Raw genomic sequence first — 20,108 nt, forward strand, 5'->3', positions numbered from 1 at the left:
GTGGTAGAGAGAGACGTACGAAGTGGTAGAGAGAGACGTACGGGGTGGTAGAGAGACGTACGAGGTGGTAGAGAGACGTACGAGGTGGTAGAGAGAGACGTACGAAGTGGTAGAGAGAGACGTACGGGGTGGTAGAGAGAGACGTACGAGGTGGTAGAGTGAGACGTACGAGGTGGTAGAGAGAGACGTACGAGGTGGTAGAGAGAGACGTACGAGGTGGTAGAGAGAGACGTACGAGGTGGTAGAGAGAGACGTACGAGGTGGTAGAGAGACGTACGAGGTGGTAGAGAGAGACGTACGAGTGGTAGAGAGAGAGAGACGTACGGGTGGTAGAGAGAGAGAGACGTATGAGTGGTAGAGAGAGAGAGACGTACGAGTGGTAGAGAGAGAGAGACGTACGAGTGGTAGAGAGAGAGAGACGTACGAGGTGGTAGAGAGAGAGAGACGTACGAGGTGGTAGAGAGAGAGACGTACCAGGTGGTAGAGAGAGAGACGTACCAGGTGGTAGAGAGAGAGACGTACGAGGTGGTAGAGAGAGAGACGTACGAGGTGGTAGAGAGACGTACGAGGTGGTGGAGAGAGAGAGACGTACGAGGTGGTAGAGAGAGAGAGACGTACGAGGTGGTGGAGAGAGAGAGACGTACGAGGTGGTAGAGAGAGAGAGACGTACGAGGTGGGGGAGAGAGAGAGACGTACGAGGTGGTAGAGAGAGAGAGACGTACGAGGTGGTAGAGAGAGAGACGTACGAGGTGGTAGAGAGAGAGACGTACGAGGTGGTAGAGAGAGAGACGTACGAGTGGTAGAGAGAGAGACGTACGAGGTGGTAGAGAGACGTACGAGGTGGTAGAGAGAAAGACGTACGAGGTGGTAAAGAGAGAGAAACGTACGAAAGAGACGAGAAAGACAAGAAAGAGACGAGTTTCATTTGCGACGTTTTACTTTAGTTTTATTTGACGTGGGTGAAATGAAAAAAAAAAAAAACAAAGAATAAGGCAATTGACGCAAAGGCTATGAAAGAGTAGAGCTTTTTCTATCCTAGTAGTTTTAATGTAAGTTATGTATATATAAGTTATGCTTATTTATTTTGCATCTGCGTATTTCTTAGCTAATTTGAATTTAATCTTTCTAGATAAATAGTTACGCATTTAGTGAACAGAGAGAACGGTCTCTTGAACACTCATATTTAGGTAGGATTTTGATACGCAAGTCAAAGGTATGAGTTGTCATATTTGCAAGTATTTTTACTTACTTTATACTAGTAAACAAATAAAACTTTCATTTATGACATCGTATATTGGACTAAATGCTGTATCAAAAATCCTTCCTATCGATAATTGCTTTATAAAGAACCCGGTACACTACAAGCGTGACTAGCCTTTTCACAAATTATAGGTTTAAGTTAACAAATACAAATATTATTACAGAAAACAAGCAATACTAACGTGGTGGTGCGATCACAGTAGCCTGACCACATAAGTGGAGTTGTGCGTATGTTAAAAGTTATATATAAATATTATTACAACGTTTAAATTCTAAATGGGAGGATCACTTGTCTGTCAGATTTCATATATTTACATATTTTTGGGGTTTGTAGAATAATTCGGGGTAGATATTTTGGGAGTCCAATATTCATTTGTAAGTTCTAAATTTTCGACTGCAGAGCGTTTTCGTAGCTAGTTTATCGCCCGTAGCTCTTATTTCCAGTCGAAATCGATTTTCACGATGGCAAAATTGCAACTTTGCAAACGACAAAATAAATTCGATAGTCACTTTGGGAAGCTTGAAAATTTGAGTGATATAAAGAAAATAATTAGTGTAAATCAGTTTTGTATCCTCGACGACTGAATAATTATTATATCAAGATCTTTTCGAGTCAGATCAAAGCAGAAGAGTTTTAACTCGTTGTGAACACCGGAATTGTGGAGTTGGGTTGGGTAGATCCTGCATAGCAATCCAAGATTCAACATCTGCCTGTGGAAGGTGGGGTGCGAGGGGGGGTTCACCTGCCTGTGGAGGGTACCTGCCTGTAGAGGGTGGGGTGCGAGGGGGGGTCACCTGCCTGTGGAGAGTGGAGGGGGTTCACCTGTCACCCAGTGAGGTGAAGTCGATCTCGTGGCCGTTGCGGGTCCAGGAGAGGGTGGGGGGCGGGTGCCCCCGAGGGGGGGCGCAGCGCAGCTCCGCCGCCCCCCCTGACGCGACGCTCACGTCCAGCGGCACCTCCCGGAACTCCTCCCGCAGCACTGGGGGGTGAAAAGGGAGTATTGGGAGTGAAGGGCATGTGAAGGGGGAGTGAGGGAAAGTGAAGGGCGTGTGAAGGGGGAATAGGGGGAGTGGAGGGCGTGTGAAGGGGGAGTAGGGGGAGTGAAGGGCTTGTGAAGGAATTAAAGGTAACTTTAGCCTAAAAATCAGAAGCAAATAATAATAATATTGTAAAATGAATGAGAGGTTTCAATAGTTTTAATTGAATTAATAAAATTTTGTTAGCACTTCAAGAAACATTTTAAAATATATAATTTTAGAGTATACAGTAGTTTCAATATTATAATATTCGATGATTAGATATAGAACTGATAAAACGATAGAAAGTGTGAAATTTGGGTCATTTCACCCCAGCTGACGATACCTGAAGTGAACCTAGAACAACGCAGCAAATGAAGACAATTTTCGATGAAGACAATTTTCATCAGCAAACCGAAATTGTCTTCAGCAAATAAAGACAATTTTCGATGCATCAGCAAACCTAGTCACAAGCGTTACGTTCTCAATTTATTCTCAAGCGTTAAATGTGTTCATATAGAAATAATTTGAGATTGTTTGCGAAGAGACTTTCTGGTTCGAACATTTGTGTTGTATTTCCTATTTACGTGTATTATGTACTTATGTCCAACAAAATTTCACTATTTAATGCTTCTCTTAACTTGAAAATGAATGTTGCTACATTCGAAACGCCGTTAATATATTATTATTATATGCTAAATTTGCCTTTTGATCTACCATTGCAATTAACGTCATCTAAAGAATTGTTCGACTCCTTGGAAATTATAATGCATTATCTGGTCATTAAATGTACGCATAAATACAATATAGGAATCCATGCACAAATTTTACGTGGCCTAGACCAGCAACGCTACTGAAAAATCCCCCGTCGTCATGTTCAAAGCAGGTCAGAAAACACTTATTTTGCCACGACTGGGATTAAAGTAATAAATATCCTGGCAGGAGCTGTCTGTTGAGCATAAATCCATTTCTTTCATCCCTCTGACCACATCCGGGGCTAATCTATTAAAAAATATTAGGCATGGAAACCCTAGGCTTAGTTTAGCCCGCGCAATTTCGGCGAAGCTCTTCGTATGGCCGCTGGCGAGGCGCGTGAAAGGAGCCTGTCGGCGCCGGATGATCGATGGCTCGTCTGAGGCTGTGGCATGATGAGCCGGAGCAGATAAGACTCAATGCCATGGCTCGGGCCAGGCTCTCGTGATGAGCCGGAGCAGATAAGACTCAATGCTACGGCTCGGGTCAGGCTCTAGTGGTGAGCCGGAGCAGATAAGACTCAATGCCACGGCTCGGGTCAGGCTCTCGTGATGAGCCGGAGCAGATAAGACTCAATGCCACGGCTCGGGTCAGGCTCTAATCATGAGCCGGAGCAGATAAGAAGCAATGCAGCTCTCAATATTAGGTCCCACTGGTCGGCTTTTGATAAGGCCCTACATGGTCGGCTCTCAATATTGGGTTAAATGGCTATCACTGTTAAACAATTGATGTGGGCAATAATGCTACATCAAGCAGACACTATGGAGCTCATATGTATTTTAAATCTAATTCAACCCATAATGTAAAAAATGAAATAAAAAAACATCGCACTCACTCGTGGATATTTTCAATATAATAGCAAGTTCTAGATAATGTCATCCAAATAATTTCGCCTAGAATGCAGGTATCATATCTACAAGGTTTAAGGCATATATAATATTGTTCATAAATTATTGCTTCTCCAATGCAAAATAATGACGAATAATGTTTATCGTCCACAAGGAAAGTGAGGAAGCAGCCTCGACAAAACTTGATAATGAAAAAATAAACTCGTGTTTCAAAGATGTCTCTTGCTTCGAAACTTTCCTGGAAGTTGTCTCAAGTTATGGTCAAGCTTTGGGTTAAGTTGCCTCCAAGTTTCCATAAAGTCGCTAGACAAAACTTAGGACAATCTCAGATGATGGAAGTTGTCTTATGAAATGTTCCCCGGTCGGCATGGCTGTGTTCGAGTCGAACTTTATGCCTGAACTTCGAGTCCGGGGGCAGGAAGGAAGAATGAGGCGAGTTCGGAGTTACGGAAAATTGGGAGCAGAGCAACCGAAATCGACGCTAAAAACGGAGAAAATGAAATGAAAGTGAAAGTTGAGAACATTGATCGTTAGGCGGTAATAAGCTCGGGGAAAGAAATAATCATACCAAGGATTTAAATAGTTCAATGAATGATAATAAGAGAAATATAACATTGGTACGAAGTTGTGCGCATTGTAAAATAGTTCAATTGGAAATAGAAGTACGATCGCGATTGGAGCTTTTCCGTTGAAAATACATTAGGGACTTGGCCGGCATCAATTGAATCAAGAGAATGAATTGCATGCCTTAGGAGCTCAGGGAGAATAACGAATAAAACACTCATATTCACCAAGTATTTTTATAGGAGAATTCCTTCGGTTATTCACGTTCAAAGACACATACATCTATCTTCACCAACGATACCAAAAAATTATCATGGTACACCGCTATTGTGCAGTGTGCATGCGATTTTTTCGACATACGCATGCAGAACAACAACGCGAAATATGCCAGCAGCATTGCTTAAGTTCTCTCCGGGTTATACATACATGGACAGTTTGTCCACTTTTCATACGAGGTCGTAAGGATAAGGACTAAGGTCCAGACGGCCGCTTATCTCATGCATACAGCAGCATGCGGGGCGCAAGCGAAATACATTTGTCAGACGTGTAAAAAATGAGTCCCAAACTTCCGGCACATCGGAAGGTCGCTGGCTTGTCAGCCCGAGCCGGCGATAACGATGGACCGCTTTGTCAGACCAGCCCGATCACGGTCCGATAAACCGGACCAAAGCCGGCGTCAGATGGACACACCAACGGATTGACGGACAGATAAGACAGATGGAAAGCTTTGAAGCCGAGCAAATGGCCGTGGCGTTGGTTAACTTCAGAACGAGCGTCGACGAGATGGTAAGTTCGAATGCGGTGGACATTCGCAGCAAAAACTCCGCTGTTACATGGAGTGAGGCAAAGAAAAGAAATGCTTCCGTAATGGTAGGAATCAAGCTGTAAAACTGGAAATAATGGTAAAAAGAGAGGACAATAGTTACGTACTAAATCACATTTAGGATTAGAGTAAGATGATAGAAATGCAATAATTTTTCACGGGCCCTCGAGACTAATTAAAGGTCAAATGCGGTTAAAGGACCACAGTGGTATTGGTGTAAAGGTGGCCGGATGTTGCTGGTATAAAGGTGTGGGACTGGTGTTGCTGGTATAGAGCAGGTGTTTTCGTGGCGTTATGTTGCTATTCTCATTCTCTCGAATAGTAATTAGATTAAACGGTTAGTGGAGTTGGTGTTAGATAGAGACTAGGCATAATAGAAACCAATAGTTCTAGGGACAATAGGTAATAGAGTCTAGAGTGGATCGGGGAAATGGTTTATAGCGTCAATAAAGAGCCAAGACAATGGTTGATGCAGTCAATGGTTGCAGCAGACAATGGTTGATGCAGTCAATGACTGCAGCGAACAATGGTTGATGCAGTCAATGTCACGGTGCGTGATACGCAACACGGTGCGTGATACGCAACATGGTGCGTGATACGCAACACGGTGCGTGATACGCCACACGGTGCGTGATACGCTACACGGTGCGTGATACGCCACAGTTCCGTACCTCATAAGGTTTGCTGACACAAGTTAAACAAAATTCAGTAAAAACTCGATCATTCGCACCGTACTGCTATGCTTGCAGGTCTTGCAGGTGCATAAAGTTCATTTAAATTGATTTTAATTATTTTATTTCAATTTTAAGAAGACTAATTTTTAAAAATTAATAATTACCAATGATCGTTAGTGCAATTTAACCCTCTACCGCAGCATGTCACTCACCGGGATCAAAACTTTCAACTTAAATTATACATAAACAATTAAGTGTAGCAACCTGAGAACGTTTCTACGCAACAGAGAACATTTTAAAGTTGTCGTAGGTGGCGGCAACCATCAGTGCAAGTCATTTTGCGCTCACTAGAACCTATCCTTTTTGGGAAGTAGGCGCGTGACAATATTGCTCCGGTTACTCATGTCAGGCGGTAGAGGGTTAAATTGATACTTGATATAAATTGATAAATTGAAAATTAATTTATTTTAATTTTAATATAACAAATGTTTACAGATGTTATATGGTACAGTTTACAGATATAGAACAAATTATATATGATAATTGCCAATGATCGTTAGTGCAATTTAAGTTTGTCAATGATATGAACCTGCGATGGTGAGGGAGGCGTTGCGCGAGAAGGCCTGTCCGTGAGGGTTCCTAGCGACGCAGCGGTACAGTCCTGCGTCGGAGTCCTTCTTGCCCTGCTTGGTCGACAGGATGAAGAGGGATCCTGAGGGCAGCAGCAGGCGGTGTGACAGAGGATCCTGCTCTGACGTCACCACCGCCTCGCCGTCCCTGCCAACAAACAAATGTCGCTTTCATCAGGAGTTTTATTATTATTTTATACGTGCAAAGAGATGTGCATGAATTAGTGCAAAGAGATGTGCATGAATTAGCTGGAAATTCATTAAAAAATTTTAAACATGCATTTCAGACCCTTCAGAAAAATTACAAAATTTCTACGTTATTCTATCGACCGTAGGCGTGTAAGCCAAATTGACGATCGTCGTAATGCACGTAACCATCGTATAATTTACGATCAAAAGAAGATAAAATTAATATCTCAGCGGGAGCTGATAGCGGCAATCAGGCGTTGGAGCAAGTTTTGGGGCATTGCGACCAGCAACCAGGCATCTAATTATAGGCTAATTGGGTAATTAGGGGCAATTACTTGATCCCACTGATGCCTAATTACTCGAGTATTGCCCAGCGCCAATTAAGAGAGGATGAACTCAACATAAATAACGGCAAACATTTTGAGCAAAATATTAACAATCGATGTTTAATGCCTCAATTCTCCGCAAGCATTTTTCCTAGAGCTTATGAGGTCAGAGTTGCTCAGAGCGCAGGCGCAGAGTTCATGAGGTCAGAGTTGCTCAGAGCGCAGACGCAGAGCTCATGAGGTCAGAGTTGCTCAGAGCGCAGACGCAGAGCTCATGAGGTCAGAGTTGCTCAGAGCGCAGGCGCAGAGCTCATGAGGTCAGAGTTGCTCAGAGCGCAGGCGCAGAGCTCATGAGGTCAGAGTTGCTCAGAGCGCAGGCGCAGAGCTCATGAGGTCAGAGTTGCTCAGAGCGCAGGCGCAGAGCTCATGAGGTCAGAGTTGGCGAATGCGGTAAATTAATGTTATGGGAAAATGAAAATTTCGAGGCACTTGAAATAATAGCTTAGGAATGGTAAATAAAAGTAAACTTATGGATTATGAAAAGTGCTAGCTTCCAGATGATGATGAGGCACAAATAAAAAACTGTAATTTCTAGCTATAATTGAGCCTTTTAATTATGAATACAAGTTTAAATATGAAATAAGTAAAGAATAAAGTAAAGTAAAGCTGAGACAGTCGTAACGTGATAATTGATGAAGATAGAACAATAGACAAAGAGAGTGAGATATACAGAGACAAAGTATACAAATATAAGCACTCGAATCAATTAAATAAATTCTTCCAGTCACTCGACAACTTAGAACCATTCATTAAAACTTAGACCACCGAGTACGCAAATGCGCTAAAATTAAAAGTCCAAGAAGAAATTAGATAATTAAAATAAGGAAAATTTGTACAAACTAAATTTGTTTTAAATTATTTATGTAACAAATTGACAGGTTATAATGGTGAGAGATCGTACCTGGTCCATGCAATCCTCGGCTGAGGGCTGCCCTCGGCGGCGCAGTTGAGGGTGGCAGGTTCCCCTCGCGACACCACCAGGGACTTGGGATGCTCTATCACCCGTGGGGGGGAGCCCCCGGCACCTGAGGAGGAGGGAATATTCTATGTTATGACTTAACAACAAAATTATCATAATAATTCATAATTAACTCTAAATATTGATGTAAGTATCATTATGCTATATTAATGAGCAAAATCTTAATTTTTCGTATGTCAATTCTTTGTCGGTTTACAACATGCATCGACGAGGCTCAAAATTATCATTAAAAAAAACATTTAGTGGCATCAAGTCTTTTGGCCATCCTAATTTGTTCAGATCTAGTAATCGTCTACTTTCTTTTTGGATTCATTACTACGGTTAGTAATCGAGCCAAGAAACAATAGCAAAAATTTTTTCTTCCTTCAAATGATGTAACAAGTCCCAGTTCATACGATTTCTACAATTAAAAAGGAAAAGAGCCAAAAATTATTGGTAAATAATTGTACACAAATTCCTCCGTCAGAAAATCTCGACTATAACAGAGTATAGACAATAAAATAGTCACTGCGAAAAAAATGGACTATTCTACTAGGGCTGTATAATCGGCGGCCTATCGACGGCCATCCATCATGAGCTCACTACCTCCAGTCATTCTTAAGAGAAGAGAAAAGATACAAATTTTTACAAGCAAATAACAGTCGGCCCGACGACTATTCAACAAAAATTCAACCTGAACCTGCACATTTTCATTAGCCGCTCTACAGTGCGCAGCAAACTTCCTTGCAAGTTCCAAAGCAAAAATCGAGGCTGAAAGCCTCTTAGCATTCCAACTCCATGGGTTTTTCCGCAGGGCTCCTAAGTTTGTGTTCCGTAATTTGTGCGTCAAACGGAACGCGGCAAAATGTCGACGATTTCGAGCGGAAACCGGCAATACGCAAGGCCAGACTTGCGCGGTATCAATGCAGCGGACATCTTTTTAGCGCATTTTCTCATTTATGGAAAAAATGCACTATTGTGCTCGCCATGTCCGTCTGCCTGTCTGTCCGTCCGTGACCTCAAGTTTTCGTCGACGAGAAAATGCGCTCTCTGTCACTCACTGCAGTGAGTACTGAGTTATATTTTTATGGTATACCAGCGCTCCAATAACTGAAGGGAACGCTTAGAACTTTTCTGGAGATGGACGTAATATAGAGAAAAATATACAGCAATCTAGTTTTTCATTCGAAATTGGTTATTATTTATTTTTTGTAATTATCAGTTCCGTCAAACGGATATGAAATAGAAAAATCTGAAGCGGGGTGAAGGAGACACGGTGCGCAAAGTCTATCGCAATTAGCATCAAAGTTCATTTAATGACGTTTCATACTAAGAAAATTGATGGAATTTATTTTCATTATTCACAATTTTTTGCTAAAGATTTGGTAAAAGTTCCCTGCAATAAGGAATAAAGTCACGTTATTCATTATGACTTAATTTCATCAGGTATGATATATTAGGCATCTAACGACATTGAATTTAGTTCATTGTCTTGTCAAATTTTAATGAAAAATTTCAACTACTTCATTATTAATAATTTCTCATCCGATTCATATTCTATAATTTATGGCACATAAACAGCAAAATACTTTATATTATAACGATATATTACATTGAAGTTTAAATATTCCTTGGTTGTGGCTAAGCGCCTTGTTAACAGGAATTTAATTGACCCAAACGAGCCCCATATGGGCTTCTTGCTAAGCGGCGGTCGCTGACATATTGTCGTCAAGAATTAAAATACGATTGTCAGTTCAGGCAAACGCCTCGCAACGTCAGATCGTGTTTAGTGTCAGGTCAGGCCGACGCCAGGCTGTACTGGCAACGTCAGATCGTGTTTAGTGTCAGGTCAGGCCGACGGCAGGCTGTACTGGCAATACTGGCAACGTCAGATGGTGTTTAGTGTCAGGTCATGCCGACGCCAGGCTGTACTGGCAACGTCAGATGGTGTTTAGTGTCAGGTCATGCCGACGGCAGGCTGTACTGGCAACGTCAGATCGTGTTCGGTGTCAGGTCAGGCCGACGCCAGGCTGTACTCGCAACGTAAGATCGCGTTTAGTTTTAGGTGAAGCTGTATTTGCAACGTTAGATCGTGTTTAGTGAAGCCGACGTCGTCGTGTTTGTTGCAATCGTACACGAGTGCTCGGCGCTCTAGACCAAACTTCGCGCCGTCGCCGCACTATCGACAAACTTGCGTTCAAACAACACAAATTAGCCGCGCGTTAAGAGAAACAACCGCCAGGACGGCAGGCGCTCTAGTGAATGCTGATGACGCTGAGGTCGGGGTTGGGAGGTGGTGGTATGATGGTGGATGTGATGATGGTATATGGGGATGATGGTATAGTGTAAGCAGAAGTGATGATGGTATGGTGTAAGCAGAGGTGATGATTGTATGGTGTAAGCAGAATTGATGGTATGGTGTAAGCAGAGGTGATGATGGTATGGTGTAAGCAGAAGTGATGGTATGGTGTAAGCAGAGGTGAAGATGGTATGGTGCAAGCAGAATTGATGGTATGGTGTAAGGTGACGGTAATAACGGCGGTGATGAAGTAATGCTCCTCATGCGAGGGTTTCTCCGCCAATATGGACGGCACGTCATCACGAGCCTCGGGTTGATTTTCTAATTTTCTTCACATGTTTTCAGTTCTCGTTTTAATTTATAACCAATCCACAAATAAACAAAATGATTTACTAAGCTTACACAGACAAAAAAAGTCTAATACTTCTTCACTCCTACGGTAAGATGGCAAACAAAACAGTCGTGCTTCTGACCAATTCTTCGAGACGAAAACTTTAAACTTGCCAACGAGACAAAAGTTTGAAGTTCACTACCGGCCGCGAATCAAGATGTAGCCGAAGTCAAAGCGTGGAAGAAGCTCCTGTTCCCCCTGCGAAAACAACTTGTTTCAACGAGTAAGTTGAGTTTCATCAAGCAGAAGCTGTTCCATCAACACTGAGAGCCGAGCGCTGGGCTAAAGGTCGAGATTTGATGGGCGCAGCTTTGCAGGGCGTCTGAAATCTACGGCAACTCCACGCCAGATCTCACGTTAAGGCCAGCAATAAAAAAGAAACATTGCACCCAAGCTCAAGCTCGATCCTTCAGGCCCATTTCGACGAGATCGACTTGCGCTAGCCTTCACAAAACGACGTCCCAGGGGCCTGCTTTCCTCGACGTCGAATGGTAGCAGGTCGACGAATGACGCCCGAGATACGAATCCGAGTACGTCGTGGACATAGCATGCAAACAAGCAAGCATTTTATGGCCATGCTTTAGCTGTGCAACAAAACGGTCATTAAGTGGATAAACTACACTCAATGGCTACCTAATTGATCGTTAAAGTGACCATATATTGTGGAGGAAACTGATATGAATGGATTGTTGAGGCGACCGAGTGTCAATATGAATGAATTGTGGAGACACCACTATTAAATAAAATATTAAATTATTTATTAAATTTTTGCACGCAGACTAGAAGAGCGAGTGAAGACGATGTCGAATGTTAATGATTGGGCGATCTCTCGTAAAGCGCTAAGGAAATGAAACTCTAGGAGCCATACAAGACCGTCACAACTCAGGTATTGTTTTAATTCGTATCATCATAAAGGAGATTTAACAAAAAGTTATTTACGAGCCGGATAAAAGAACCAACCGCAGCAGGTTCAAATTATATTTGAGAGTTGTTCACTGAAATATAGAAGCAGATTTCAGTTCGCATTTGTCCAATGATTTATTTTCTCACGCATACCGGAAAAAAACGAGCTGTTGATAACAATTACGTAGCTGCCATAATAACACGCTTATACACAAATGACATGATGCAAGGAGTTTAGCAAATGTTCTAAGATGACAATTATGCATAGAAATTTTCGACGTGAGGAAGAATGTCGGCCAACGCTGCGATCCATGCAGCGGTAACTTCATCAATAAACCGACGTGGACGATAAAATTCTTCGACGAACGCGGACACGGGAGGAAATTTCTGATCCCAGCACACAGACTCAAAAGTTCGACATTGCTGGAGATTCTTTATCAGCATTTTGTTATTTTGATTGCCCGCCACACGCTGGGGAGACAGCGCCAGCAGTGCCCTCGTTAAACGAGTAACTGGATTTGAGAGAGCAGGGAGCGATAGACGGAGAGAATATGATGAGAGAAACAAATATAGAGAGAGCAGGGAGCGATAGATGGAGAATATGAAGAGAGAAGCATACATAGAGAGAGCAGGGAGCGATACATAGAGAGAATATGAAGAGAGAAAACATCTGTGGATAGAGCTGGGAGCGATATATAGAGAGAATATGAAGAGAGAACATGTATAGAGAGAGCAGGGAGCGATATATAGAGAGAATATGAAGAGAGAATAGCATCTATGAAGACAGCTTGTTTCAACTGAGCCACAAGGGGAGAGTGAGGATCATGATCAGAAAAGCTTCAATAAAAATATGGGTAACATGCCAGCAGAAGATTGTGCATGATGATCGAAGAGAAAAAGCTCATTTCGTGAAAAAAATATAGATTGAAGAGAGCCAAGAGCGAGAGTGAAAATATGATAAGAGAGGAACCATTTTAGAAAAAAAAAAGATTTGAATGATCCACAACTAAGAAAAAGAAGATTACATATGATTAGAGTAATTGTCGATGATAATAACAGTTTTATAGCAAGAACACGATTACAACAACGTGAACGGAGCTAGCCACAGTGATGCGAAATTTAGAAATATAGTAAATGTCTTTGAAGGAACTTTAGAGCGAATAACTCGATTAAAGAGAACAAGGGGGACACGAGCGAAGGTTAACAAGAGTCCTCCACCCCCCAAAGCTTGTCAATAAGGGGACGGAGCTAACAAAGTTAAGGGACTTTACCTCCTCAGGGAAGATTGTGAAAACCGCCCTAGAACTTTGCCCAGCGGCGCTCCAGGCCTGACACCAACGCTACGCGGGGCTTGCACTTACCTCTTGTTGGGGCGATAGTATTTGATTTTTGTGCTCATTATTGATGGTGATGCATTTATTTATATATAATAAATAATAAAAGTCGTGATGGGATTAATGGGCATTATAATAGTTGGTCTTCAACTGAATAATACTGTCACTTATAATGGTAGTCGTGGTTAGCCTTATGATCTTTATTATTGGTTTCGGTCATAGTTAATGATCATTATTAATGATCAATAATAATGACCGATGCCGTCATAATTAATGATCATTATTATTGATCAATGATAATGATCGATGCGGTCATTATTAATGAAGCTGGTATAGTGCGATTAGAGCGGTCATTACTGAAGTCGATCGGATGCAGAGCAGGATTAATGATGTTGATTGTACTGTGATAAATATCTTTATTATGAAAGGTTTTTAGTCTTAAGCTTGACTTAAACGATCATAATTAATTCGATTATATTGATCATGTATGCATGATATTGAAAAATTATATATAATGGATGACTATTGGTTTAAACGCGTAATATTTCCACTGCATTCAGGAGGAGAACGCAATAAAATATTTCTATAATTAAATCATAATATGTGAAACCTAACGTATAAAATCACTATTAAGTAAAATATTGATAGTTTACAACGGTAATACTGATGAGAAATTTTTGCATTAGTTTAAAATGCCCACAAAAAAAAAAAAAACAGATAAACGCTGTAGTTCGGCGATGACAACATGATAACTATTGATTTAAAAGCAAAAAATTCGTCAGAAATATGATTAATTTTATGGTTTGTGAATATTTTTAATATTGCCCCAACATCAGAGGTACCACTGAAGTGAAGTTATAATTTCAAATACATATTTTTTAAGTTGCATCAATATCGGAGCGTAATACAGAGCAATGAGTCAAAATAAACATGGAAGAAGTACTATAAATCTCGAATAAGAAAAAGAACCTAACCTAATATGGTAGAAGTGCTATTTTACAATCTATTACAATTAATTGATATGCTAATAGTATAAAACGCGGTCGCTGTACTAGCCGCAACTGAACGATTTATGATGAAAAACCACATTCATGATGTAATGCAGCCGAGGCACTATTAAAACATATTAGCCCCATTAGCCGAGGTCAGAACAGTCCTCACGCGCACAGAGATTGAAGAGGCTCTTAACAAAAGTCAGCTTATGTCCCTTTATGGCTAATGTTTCATAATTGAAAAGTCGAAGATAGATATTCGTGCTGAGAAATTCAATTGTGTTTACATAGTTTTCGAAAATTGTACATTGAATTCAGATTATGCTAAAAATAACATTTTTTGTTTTCAGTTGCCTTGCGGGAATTTTAGAAATTATTTAATTGGAATATCCTTTGAATGGATTAGGAAAGTGTCCACATATGAAAATCATGCTCGGATAGCGAAATTCGAGGAAAGAAATTCACTATCCCTTTTGTTTCTCGCTCCTTCCTCATGTACTGTGTACATTCGCTAATAAAACGCGGGTGTGTAAGACGCAAACCCATCTACACAAAGCCGTGCCCGCACACACAGAGGAACACAGGGCGAGACACAGCGCGGCGTGTCGCGTAAATGACGATCAGTCTTGCTTTGTAGCGACGAACCGCGGCGCTGAAGACTGCGTGGCGTGAGAAGGATGATGGCCGCGGCGCTGAAGACTGCGCGGCGTGAGAAGGATGATGGCCGCGGCGCTGAAGACTGCGCGGCGTGAGAAGGATGATGGCCGCGGCGCTGAAGGCTGCGCGGCGTGAGAAGGATGATGGCTGCGGCGCTGAAGGCTGCGCGGCGTGAGAAGGATGATGGCCGCGACGCTGAAGGCTGCGCGGCGTGAGAAGGATGATGGCCGCGGTGATGAAGTCTCGAGGAGAAGGATGATGGCGCGGCGATGGAGTCACACTCAACAAAGTCGTTTGTTAGGCGCGATAAGAACTGAAGCTTCGATCCAGATCCTGACGTGCGACTGATGACTTGTTGTGTTCGCGACTGATGACTAGCGAAATGTGTTCACAGCGAGAGGCGACGTGTGACTAGCGTTCCGGGTGACTAGGAATTAGAGGCACATGGGACTAATGGGACTGGCGACATGTGTGACTTGTGGGACTTGTGGGACTGCGAGGACGTGTGGGACTTGTGATACATGGGACTAGGAGAGACTGGTCACAAGACACTGAGGAGACAGGTGGCATTCAAGACTCAGTGAGGCTAGGTTCAATATCAGGCTAGATGAGACTACAGGCAATTGCTATAATGCTAATACTAAAATAGAGTACCGTCTTCATTCAACGGGCAGAAAGCGCTGAAGATAATGTATTTAAGGTGATAAAACGTTAGTAATTTGCGACTGACGAGTATGAGCGCGTAAAGGGAAAAATTACAGCCATGCCTGCGTAAAAGCATAATATATGTCGACCTAAAAATCTTAACTCAATTGAAGAAACCTTGCCATAAAACTTCTGCCCGAGCAATTTCTCCCTGGCAGAGAAAGTTACCTAAAATTCTCAACGAAGAAATAAGTTTCACAAAAAACTTCATGTATATTTCAGTATCACAATTATCAGCAGGAATAGAGCGGCATCGTATCTCTTGCCTGATTTCCATAGCTACAATAACCTCGTTCAATCCTGACGTAAGATTACGCGAGTCTTAAGTGCATCAAGATATGATCTAGGCACTGATAGCAGCTGCCGAGCGCTTGATATGCTCAAGTTCTATAGCAGCCGACCTGCAACACCTTAAACATGTGTAGCAGCAGCTGTAAAATAAACATGTGTAGCAGCAGCTGTACGATAAACATGTGAAGCGGCAGCTGTACGATAAACATGTGTAGCAGCAGCTGTACGATAAACATGTGTAGCGGCAGCTGTACGATAAACATGTGTAGCAGCAGCTGTACGATAAACATGTGTAGCGGCAGCTGTACGATAAACATGTGTAGCAGCAGCTGTACGATAAACATGTGTAGCGGCAGCTGTACGATAAACATGTGTAGCAGCAGCTGTACGATAAACATGTGTAGCGGCAGCTGTACGATAAACATGTGTAGCAGCAGCTGTACGATAAACATGTGTAGCGGCAGCTGTACGATAAACATGTGTAGCAGCAGCTGTACGATAAACATGTGTAGCGGCAGCTGTACGATAAACATGTGTAGCAGCAGCTGTACGATAAACATGTGTAGCGGCAGCTGTACGATAAACATGTGTAGCAGCAGCTGTACGATAAACATGTGTAGCGGCAGCTGTACGATAAACATGTGTAGCAGCAGCTGTACGATAAACATGTGTAGCGGCAGCTGTACGATAAACATGTGTAGCAGCAGCTGTACGATAAACATGTGTAGCGGCAGCTGTACGATAAACATGTGTAGCAGCAGCTGTACGATAAACATGTGTAGCGGCAGCTGTACGATAAACATGTGTAGCAGCAGCTGTACGATAAACATGTGTAGCGGCAGCTGTACGATAAACATGTGTAGCAGCAGCTGTACGATAAACATGTGTAGCGGCAGCTGTACGATAAACATGTGTAGCAGCAGCTGTACGATAAACATGTGTAGCGGCAGCTGTACGATAAACATGTGTAGCAGCAGCTGTACGATAAACATGTGTAGCGGCAGCTGTACGATAAACATGTNCTTCTCTTCGTTGCTTTCATAACCTTCATTAGTGTTTCTGACGAGAGTGCAAATTTTTGATATCCGCAAATTTTCGATAAAGATATTTAAATGTGTTTTTTGAAGGATCGTTGTTTTGAAATGGATCCTGTAATCACGTTGAACTTCTGTTATTGACATCGTTATTGAGTGTAGCGATAATTTTTGTTCTTTCTTCTTTGCTGTATCGAATCATGATGAAACTTTAAGGCTTGATAATTAAACACAAATTTAGCAAGCTATACAGGATAATGACGTAACTATGATACAATATTACCATGAAAATGTTCTTCTTTTAAATAAAACAAGTTTCAACTTCATAACGTTCTTAGTTTTTTATTTATTAACAAATTAAAAGGGTTACTTAATTCTGAAACACCCTGTATAATACCTAATAAGAGGTTTTTACTCATCTATCATAGCAACCTAATAAGTCACGAATGTTTCGTGTTCAAAATTCCTTGCATTCGCACAACGCTGACGAAAATACACGTAAGGCAGCTAAGAGAACTGCAAGCGGCACGGAGGATGAGACGCAGGAATAAAAGAAGAGCGGGGAGAGCTGTGCAAGTGGAGCGCAAAATTGGACTATCCATTACACGGCGCCTTCCGCTCATCCTGCAGATAACCACGGCTCAGTTACAGATATTTTGACGTGTACACCAGGCATCGGCGAGAGCGACTTGTTCAGCAGACGAAGGGCCAGGCAGCGTCGAAACTTGCGTACAAATTTGATGCCATCATGCAAATTTGCGATAGAAATTAATATAATAAAATTTTAACGGACTTCATACATTAGTTGCCAGGAACGAAGGGCTAAGCTAGAAACATACAAGTAGTTCATACCTTGCTCTTTTTCTACCGGCGGTTGCTCGCTACCAATGGTACGAATATCATTATAAAGTGCGAATAACATTGTAATGGTATTAATCTCCCGCCAGTATGACGTGCCTATGGCCAAGCGAGTGCATCTTTCAGATGAAAGCAGAGACAATGCTCGTGATCATGCTGCTTTGGATGAGACCGGCTGTTCAGGCCATCTTCCGTCCTGAGACATTTACGGTTTAGGATAACAGTAAAGGTAAAATGCTATGGAATTTAGATATTTTGCGTGGATATTGCCAGCAACAGTGTTTTTCTGTCATAAAGTTTTCCAGTAAGAAGTACTGACATCATCGCCCTTTTCTTCGCCTCGAGATTAGATCAAGACTCTTAGCGAGACCAAAAAAAGAACGACGGTGAAACCATCGGCTCTTTCGAGCACTTACAATCATAAAGGACGGCTGATGTGTCCGTAGGCAAGGGGTTACAAAATGATACATGGACACACTGCGCAGGACATGCCATGGTTGATCTCGTATCGCGTCTGCTCTGCTATCAATTCAACTAGACCACGTACGAGGCGAGCATAATAATTTGCATAACCATTCCATATTATAGGGAGTCAAAAAACTTGAGCCAAACAACATACAGACAAGTAGAGGTGAGGTTCAGATGATATACGTGTAGCTCTCAATACATCTAAAACGATTCAGAGATCACATCTGTGGATGTGGATTATACGTGTGTAGCAAGCATGGTTGTTGTTGTTGTTGTGGTTCCCCGGTCTCAATTTTACAAGAGACCCCCCTCGCGCAAGTACGACACCACCGACAGGGGGTCGCTCCAGAGCTGTAGGGTCGAGGTTATGTGGTGGTGTTGTCTGAGGTCCTGCCAGAGCGGACATTCCAGGAGAATGTGAGTGATTGTGTGGGGAGCTCTCTGGCAGGATGGGCAGGTGTCTGTGTCTGCTTGGCCTATTCTGTTTGCGTGTGTTTGTAGTGAGGGGTGGTGGCCGCAGCGAAGCCTGGCTAGGTGTACTCTCTCCAGTCTAGAGAGCTGTGTTTCTGTGCTGCTTATGTCAGGTGGTGGGTGTTGGCTGTGTTCAGTATGAGGCGCTCTATGACTTTTGAAGGTGTACAGAGTAGTGTGATTGGTCTGTATGAGGCGGCCTCAGTGGGTGGTTTGTTGGGTTTGAGAAGTGTGATTATTTTGCCAATTTTCCAGGTGTATGGTATTTTGGAGTGTGAATAGGAGAAGTTGGCAATGTTTGTGAGTGTCGTGATTCCGTGAGGGCCAAGGTGTTTAAGGTGTAGGTTTGTGATATTGTCGGGCCCAGCAGCGGAAGAGTTTTTAATTTGTTGTATGACCCTTTTGGTGTCGTTTGTAGTGGCTAGGGTAGCTGTTGGGTCTAGTGGAAATTGTTGTTTGCGTCTGATGATGCGTCTGTCTTCTTTGTATTTGGGTAACCTACTTGTGTTTGCGTAGTGTTGTATTAGGATGTTTGCTTGTGCTTGTCTGGTGGGGATGTTGTCTGTATTGGTGGTGATTGCTGCGTGGGTGTGTTCTTGTTTGCTGTTTGAGTTGTGTAAGCTGCGTATAGTTCTGTAAAGCTGTGTGATGTTGGATTTGTGGTCCAGTGTATCCAGGAACTCGAGCCAGGCCCGTTGCTGTTGCTCTGTAATTTTGTTCTCAATTTGTGCGTTTAGTTCCTGGATTTCTCGAGTAGTGTTCAGTGAGTGAGGGGTGGGTGTTTGTCTGAGATTGTTGCGTTGACGGATGAGGCTGGCTATCTCATGTGTGAAGTTGGGGTTGTGTTGTTTTCTGTTGCCCTTTGGTATGTGTTTCTTGTCAGCCTCTTGGATGATTTTGTTGAGTTGGGCAACAGTGTGGTCAATGTTTGTGATTGGGAGTAGGTTCAGGTGTTCAAATTTTACTTCTGTCTCGTGTTTGAATTCCTCCCAGTGTGCGCGTTTGAAGTTGTTGTGTGTTTTGCGTGGTAGTGTGTTGTTTGTTTTGGATTGTGTTTTGATGATGATAGGTAGGTGGTCTGAACTTGTGTCTGTTACTGTACTCCATGTAGTTGTGTTTGCTAGGTTTGGAGAGCAGAATGTTATGTCCGGGGAGGTGGCTTGTCTGTCTGCTTGGTATGGGATGTGAGTGTGTTGCTCTGTGTCGTTGAGTATATAGAGTGTGTTAAGTTGTGTGGCTAAGTTTGTTCCCCTGTCGTCTGCTTGTTGGTTGTTGTACCATCCTGGGTGCTTGGCATTGAAGTCACCGCCCAGGATGATGTTGCTAGACTTGATGCTAGCATGGTAGACTTGATGGTGCTAGCATGGTAGACTTGATAAGTGGATGAGGGAGGTAAGAAAAATGTCCGGCGGAATGGCACAGGGTGCAAAATGAATGAAAATCTTTCGAATCTGTGGTGGATTACTAGATTGGAAAGAAAGATAAATGAAATGATATAAGATCGATTGTGGAAATGAAAAAAACTAATGTCTATAAAAATTAGCGGGCAGTTTACAACGAAAAACTCGGCAGTGAATATTTAATTTTTCAAGTAAAAACCCGTA

The 20,108-nt window shown here is 42.4% G+C and overlaps 1 protein-coding gene across 1 annotated transcript in view; it reads right to left on the reverse strand.

Annotated features, from left to right (window-relative positions):
- Positions 1-8,717, reverse strand: part of LOC108669076 (roundabout homolog 2) — a 44,987-nt gene extending 36,270 nt beyond the window's left edge. Inside the window, exons 1-4 of the mRNA XM_047884951.1 lie at positions 8,708-8,717; positions 8,045-8,168; positions 6,529-6,716; positions 2,084-2,240 (exon numbers count right to left, since the gene is read on the reverse strand). Of these exons, the coding sequence (XP_047740907.1) occupies positions 2,084-2,240; positions 6,529-6,716; positions 8,045-8,168; positions 8,708-8,717 (479 nt within the window). The remainder of the gene's footprint in view (positions 1-2,083; positions 2,241-6,528; positions 6,717-8,044; positions 8,169-8,707) is intronic.
- Positions 8,718-20,108: the final 11,391 nt, after the last annotated feature.

The sequence above is a fragment of the Hyalella azteca genome, unplaced genomic scaffold (genome assembly GCF_000764305.2).
Source record: "Hyalella azteca isolate HAZT.00-mixed unplaced genomic scaffold, Hazt_2.0.2 contig16588, whole genome shotgun sequence".
Taxonomy (NCBI): domain Eukaryota; kingdom Metazoa; phylum Arthropoda; class Malacostraca; order Amphipoda; family Hyalellidae; genus Hyalella; species Hyalella azteca.